Source organism: Protomyctophum parallelum, assembly GCF_964188405.1.
Source record: "Protomyctophum parallelum genome assembly, chromosome: 12".
Taxonomy (NCBI): domain Eukaryota; kingdom Metazoa; phylum Chordata; class Actinopteri; order Myctophiformes; family Myctophidae; genus Protomyctophum; species Protomyctophum parallelum.
Genome location: NC_139712.1, coordinates 50,081,343 through 50,088,705, shown reverse-complemented (window position 1 = coordinate 50,088,705; position 7,363 = coordinate 50,081,343). Strand labels below are relative to the sequence as shown.

Below are 7,363 nucleotides of genomic sequence, written 5' to 3'. Positions count from 1 at the left end.
GACTCATTACGAAAGGTGTGGGGGTTTCCAAAAAGCTGTTGGAAAGAAATTCTGGTAGTTGCTCCGGAACTGGAGCCTCGGCATCACGTTTATAAAGAAGTGACTCTGGCTACAGGTCTGAGTCACCAAAAGGAAAGCATGAGGACCTTCATCATGGTGTTGTTGAGCGTATTGGCACTAACCTGCCTGGCAGAGAGTCCCCAGCCATGCTGTAAGTAGAATAACATTGAATGGACTTATGGGCATTATCATCAGTTTCTGTCTTGTCACTTCGCTATAACATGGGAAATTGTTCATTGTCTATGACTTATTACAGCTCCTTTCTCTTATTGTGGTATATTGTTTGTTTGTATATATATTTTTTACCTTTGTAACAGTTGTTTTTGCTGGTTGCATTGGTCTTCTGCAGTACTCTCAGATAATTCCGTTATATTGGACAACAAATGTACTGTATGGGCCACCTTATTGTTGTAGAATAAAAGCACGTTTTGTGCAAATATATGTTTATGCATATGCATGTTTGCCAATGGAATCAATCAATCAATCAATCAATCAATCAATCAATCAATCAATCAATCAATCAATCAATCCATGTCCCTATCTCTCACAGCAAGTCCACCTCTTCTGACTGGAGCCCTCACTGTGGTGGGTGTTTCTTTTATTCAAAAACCTTTAATGTTTGTCAGCAAAAGGATTGAGCACAGCATTACGTGTAAGTAAAGAAAACATGATCTCAGTTGTTTGTCAGCAAAAGGATTGAGCACAGCATTACGTGTAAGTAAAGAAAACATGATCTCAGTTGTTTGTCAGCAAAAGGATTGAGCACAGCATTACGTGTAAGTAAAGAAAACATGATCTCAGTTGTTTGTCAGCAAAAGGATTGAGCACAGCATTACGTGTAAGTAAAGAAAACATGATCTCAGTTGTTTGTCAGCAAAAGGATTGAGCACAGCATTACGTGTAAGTAAAGAAAACATGATCTCAGTTGTTTGTCAGCAAAAGGATTGAGCACAGCATTACGTGTAAGTAAAGAAAACATGATCTCAGTTGAAAACGAGCCTGACTCTTTTCAAATGAAACTGTTCTTCTCCCTCCCAGTCCACCCAGAATGAGAAGCTGTGGACTTACGCACGATTCTTGTATGATGCACTTGGAAAGCGTATCCGCATTAAGGAGAAGGGCAATTACAAGAACAAGACTTTCACCCTCGATGCTCTTCTGCTCTACAAAGAGGTGAGTATAGTAGGCCTGTACAAAACATGCCTCAGGCAATCCAGAGATCAGTATCGGGATACAAAGATATCTGACTCAAAAGAGGAACTCTATTGTTAGCACTGCACTACTGTAGTTGTCTCCACCAGGCCGAAGGCATGGGGAGAGAGTATGTTTTGCACTCCGTCCGTCCGTCCGTCCGTCCGTCCGTCCGTGAACAGCTAATCTCGGCCACCGTTAACCCGGTCGATGCCATATTTTGCACACACACTCCCTGGATGCCAACCATGAACCTCTGCCCCAAACTTTCCAGAACGGCCTGTTATAGCGCCACCAGGAGGCCGCTTTGTGCAAAACAAGTTTTTCAATGCCATATTTTGCACACACACTCCCTGGATGCCAACCATGAACCTCTGCCCCAAACTTTCCAGAACGGCCTGTTATAGCGCCACCAGGAGGCCGCTTTGTGCAAAACACGTTTTTGCACAGTACACCTACAGATTTTGTCCAAACATCACGCAAATTGCTACACAGTCTCTCTAGAGCCATTCAACGAAACCGGTCTTTCAGATTTATCAGACTCCATCCTGATTGGTTAAGATTGGCTTCCAAAGTTCACAGGAGTGCTCAGTTTCAAACAAAATGCTGCAAATCATGAACACATCGCGTGATTTCCGTGAAATTGTGCACCCACATTCCCACTAGGCCGAGGAAGAAATGCCACATGAACAATTTCAACTCAGCCTCAAGGTGGCGCTATAACTGGCCAAAAAGTGTTTTTACCTCTAACTGCACGGATCTGTGGATAACCTGGTGGAGACCTGTGCCCAGAAGGGCACTTTTTCTAGTTAAGCTTGTGAACCTGTAGGGTTGTTAAACTACAGTAGTAGTAGTAGTAATGTATGTATATGTGTGTGTGTGTGTGTGTGTGTGTGTGTGTGTGTGTGTGTGTGTGTGTGTGTGTGTGTGTGTGTGTGTGTGTGTGTGTGTGTGTGTGTGTGTGTGTGTGTGTGTGTGTGTGTGTGTGCATGCGTGCGTGCGTGCGTGCGTGCGAGCACGTGCGTGCGTGCGTGTGTGCGTGCGTGCGTAGCAGGGCATGTATATATGATGATGTATGATGATAAGAGTGCCCCTCACTTCACACAGGTGTGATTCTTATTTGTATTGTTATTAACGCAAGAACAATGGCCTATATCATTTTAGTATATATATATTAGTTTGATGATGTCGCTCATGTCGCTGGTAAGCAGGTCATATAGTCCACCAATGAGACATAGAGTGAGTAGACCGGGAATTGTACCATCTTACAATGAGCATTAATAAGGACCAAATATATGAAGATGAGGTTGAAAATTGGTGACGTGATCTCACACATATTTTTTAGAAAAGTCTCCTGTGGACAGGTGGTGAACATTAGCACTTGTGCTAACACACTGTAAGCAATGCATCTACAAATTGTACAATTGTACAATCACATTGTGATTGAGATGTCCAATAAATACCAATAAATAATAAATAGTCCAATAAAGACCTTTGTCCCAACCTCTATAAATGTGAGCATTTCTACCTTCCCTGTTATACCCTGAAGAAGGCAACTTGTTTGACGAAACGTTGGTAACAATAAAAGTATTTTTGGCATCATGACTACGAGTTGTGCGACCTCTCCTTTCTATTTTAAAGTTGGTCTCCCGTAGTCAGCACCTTCCTACTGTGTGCGCTTTTGTTTGCTTCCATATCAAATAAATAAACATAAACTAACAACTCATTATGGGTTATGATGCTATCAGATTGATCATGTATATTGTATAGTCTATGGTGAAAATCAAAGTTGCACCATTGTGAGTGTATGGCCCCAAATGAGCCAAATTATGTTATGTTATCCCTCAGCATGTCGTGTTTCTGATTGATGAGCCAAAACGTCAATGCACCAAGCAAGAAGTGATGACAGAATTCCAGCCCCTTGCAGTGCCAAAGGATGCTTCTCTCCTGGGTCAGTCTGTACTGGGTAGCTCCTCAGGACGTGGTATGGGTCTCCTAGTTAACACCTGGTCGGGAACCCTGTCTAACAACACAGGTGAGAATGAGATGCAATGTGTTTTCAAAATGTGGCCTCAGAATGGAATAACTGGCGTGGTGCAAAGTGTTATACTGTCGGCCGGAGAAACCTTATTTCACAATTCTCCATATTTAGTTAAAAAAAATCACACCCGTGTGAAGTGAGGGGCGCTCTTATCATCGTACATCATCCATTCATTGTCAATGGGATTCGAATCTTTGTGTAGTGAAAAAATAGCCGATTTGCTCAGACACATATGTAAATTCTCAATGTATTACTTGCACAAGCAGAGCGCAAGTACTGCAATGGGCTGGGTATACGTGTATGTATATGTATGTCTGTGTACTCCACCGGCCCCTGGGTATACGTGTATGTATCTGTATGTCTGTGTACTCCACCGGCCCCTGGGTATACGTGTATGTATCTGTATGTCTGTGTACTCCACCGGCCCCTGGGTATACGTGTATGTATCTGTATGTCTGTGTACTCCACCGGCCCCTGGGTATATATGTGTATGTATCTGTATGTCTGTGTACTCCACCGGCCCCTGGGTATATATGTGTATGTATATGTATGTCTGTGTACTCCACCGGCCCCTGGGTATATATGTGTATGTATATGTATGTCTGTGTACTCCACCGGCCCCTGGGTATATATGTGTATGTATATGTATGTCTGTGTACTCCACCGGCCCCTGGGTATATATGTGTATGTATCTGTATGTCTGTGTACTCCACCGGCCCCTGGGTATATATGTGTATGTATCTGTATGTCTGTGTACTCCACCGGCCCCTGGGTATATATGTGTATGTATCTGTATGTCTGTGTACTCCACCGGCCCCTGGGTATACGTGTGTGTATATGTATGTCTGTGTACTCCACCGGCCCCTGGGTATACGTGTGTGTATATGTATGTCTGTGTACTCCACCGGCCCCTGGGTATACGTGTGTGTATATGTATGTCTGTGTACTCCACCGGCCCCTGGGTATACGTGTGTGTATATGTATGTCTGTGTACTCCACCGGCCCCTGGGTATACGTGTATGTATATGTATGTCTGTGTACTCCACCGGCCCCTGGGTATACGTGTATGTATATGTATGTCTGTGTACTCCACCGGCCCCTGGGTATACGTGTGTGTATATGTATGTCTGTGTACTCCACCGGCCCCTGGGTATACGTGTATGTATATGTATGTCTGTGTACTCCACCGGCCCCTGGGTATACGTGTATGTATATGTATGTCTGTGTACTCCTGGGTATACGTGTATGTATATGTATGTCTGTGTACTCCTGGGTATACGTGTATGTATATGTATGTCTGTGTACTCCACCGGCCCCTGCAAGTACTGCGTGTGTCATATATATTTTGACAGCAGCAACTGCCTGTCATAATTTCCCTATCTTAGTATTGGACAGTATTAAGATGTTTATACAGTATTCATTTTGGATTCATCCTTAGGGCCCCAAATCACACCTTATAAAGCATGAGTGTCTATTTTAAACACAGTGTTTTTCAGTCATATTTTGACAACAGAAACTGCCTGTCATAATTTCACCCCCCTCCCTAAGTATTGGACAGTATTAAGTTGTTGATATTGATTTTGTATTCATCTTTAGGGCCCCAAATCACACCTTATAAAGCATGAGTGTATATTTCAAACACAGTGTTTTTTACTGGGGGGTCAAATTTTCACAGCAGCAACTGCCTGTCATAATTTCACCCCCCTCCCTATCTAAGTATTGGACATTAAGATGTTGATATTGATTTTATATTCATCTTTAGGGCCCCGCGACATGCTTATGCGGTGCAGTGCAGAGCAGATAAAAATAAATGCGTTTATGCAATGTGTGATCGTTCCTTGTGTGTGTGCTGTCAGTGTGTGTGTGTGTGTGTGTGTGTGTGTGTGTGTGTGTGTGTGTGTGTGTGTGTGTGTGTGTGTGTGTGTGTGTGTGTGTGTGTGCGTGTGTGTGTGTGTGTGTGTGTGTGTGTGTGTGTGTGTGTGTGTGTGTGTGTGTGTGTGTGCGTGTGCGTGAAGCCCTCCTTCCTGGCCTCTCTCTCTGTACACACACACACACACACACACACACACACACACACACACACACACACACACACACACACACACACACACACACACACACTGTAGTGTAGAGTCACTCATAGGAGTGACTATAGGACCACTCAAAAAGTGTTTATGAAGTAGGCCTATAGTGAGTTAATTGTGAGCTTGTAGATCTGCTATTTTCGCTATAGTTTGGGTTTCTGGCTATGTCTAATTTCACTTTTGGGTCACTCACAGTCACGGGCAAATACAATTGGTAACCACTGCCGTAGATGATCTGTCCACTCTGTGTATCTTTATGTTAGGCTATTTTATATTGACCACGTTTGTTTCCCATATGTGTCCCTTAATTAATTCAGGCAAATACATGGCAACTGTTACTGAGTTTGGATGCATTCCGGTTTCAACTGCATATCAAACTGAACAGTATGGCTGGGTCCTGGTAAGGTAAGTCGTAAGTTCGTAACCAAATACACATTAGTTTAGAGGTCCTTCCAAAAGTTTGATAACCACTGCAATAACTGTCTCACAATAGGAGACCAGAGCCCATACTTTATTAACAGTTTGGGCTTGTTTCCATGTATGTATTAAATTCATCAAGATATATAAAGACATATAGTACAATAACATACAAGAAATCATCAGCACTAGTGCTATTCAGTAGCATTATTACATTCATTTAAACTTAAACCTCTGTCCCTCTGTTACTCTAGCCTCTTCAATAACGTTATTGGAATTGCGGACCCCCAAGAGCTCAACCCTCCAGACTTCTGCCACCAAGCAGATATGAGTGCTGCTGAGAATGGAAACAAACATCCAGCTGACTTCTTCAGTTTGTTCCTGAAGTGAAACTGAACGTGCATGGTAAATGGTAAATGCTAAATGGTAAATGCTAAATGGTGCATTTATATAGCGCCTTTATCCAAGGCGCTTTACAGAGATTGTGCATTACATTCACCCATTCACACACACATTCATACACCGATGGCAGCGGAAACCATGCAAGGCACCAACTAGCACATCGGGAGCAATTAGGGGTTCAGTGTCTTGCTCAAGGACACTTCGACAGTAACTCTGGGGGAGCCCGGGTTCGAACTGGCAACCTTACGGTTAACCATCCAGGCACTCTACCCCTGAGCCACCGCCGCTCGAAATTTATAGCCCTTCTTGTCGCTTGGTATATAATTATGTGATTTGCAAATTGTAAGAGCTAGAGTTAATGAATATAATACATCATATATCAGCTGAATATTCATAATGCATTGTACACTTCAGCTGTGTAAAATCTCCCTTGGTGCCAGTATTCTGAGGCAGATATTTTGTGAATTAGTTAGCAGGCTTCCAGTGCTTCAGAGGAGATAACGTGAACCTCTGTGTGTGTGTGTTGCACTCTCCCGGTGAAAATTCTCACACACTGGTGAATAGAAGCAGCTGATGAATGAATGTGTCATGGAGGATGAGGTTGTCTACCCCTCCTCAGGACAACAGTAGGGGGCTATGTAACAACAGGGACCACAGTCTACATGATATGGTGGCAATGACTAAATTGCAGAGAAAATGGGGGGTGAAAATGCATTCAAAAATAATTGTATAGTGTGTAACTGATATATAAGTCGAATTCTCATAATGCACTGTACATCGGTTGTATTTTCTTCAACTGAAAAGTTTGTGATTTTGAGTAGCGTCTTCTTTGGCAGGGCATATATGAATTGGGTTGGAAATATTTACAAGATAAATTGATATCTTTGACACCTGCCATTTATTACCAGCATGCACACTCTGCTGCCATGAATCAATAAATAATGATGTAATGTTTCATCAAATGTTTTGATACAAGCCATTTACTTTAATTGAACATGGTGGACCCTATTGTAAACAAGTGACATGCTTTATGGAGTCGTCCACAGTTAACAGTTTTGTATTGAGTTGTGCTTGAAATGTATACTGTAATTCTCCAATCTGTTAATAAATACTTCAATCAATCAATCAAACTCCCATTTCCCTTCAAAGATTATATTGGTCATCTGAT

The 7,363-nt window shown here is 42.5% G+C and overlaps 1 protein-coding gene across 1 annotated transcript; it reads left to right on the top strand.

The window, feature by feature from the left end:
• Window positions 1-591: 591 nt before the first annotated feature.
• On the top strand, window positions 592-6,183 carry LOC310867702 (ependymin-1-like; the record flags this gene model as incomplete). Its single annotated transcript, XM_083777821.1, has 5 exons — window positions 592-645; window positions 1,099-1,233; window positions 3,100-3,286; window positions 5,694-5,781; window positions 6,048-6,183. The coding sequence occupies 5 exons, from the start codon at window positions 592-594 to the stop codon at window positions 6,181-6,183; spliced, it is 600 nt and encodes a 199-aa protein (XP_083633947.1).
• Window positions 6,184-7,363: the final 1,180 nt, after the last annotated feature.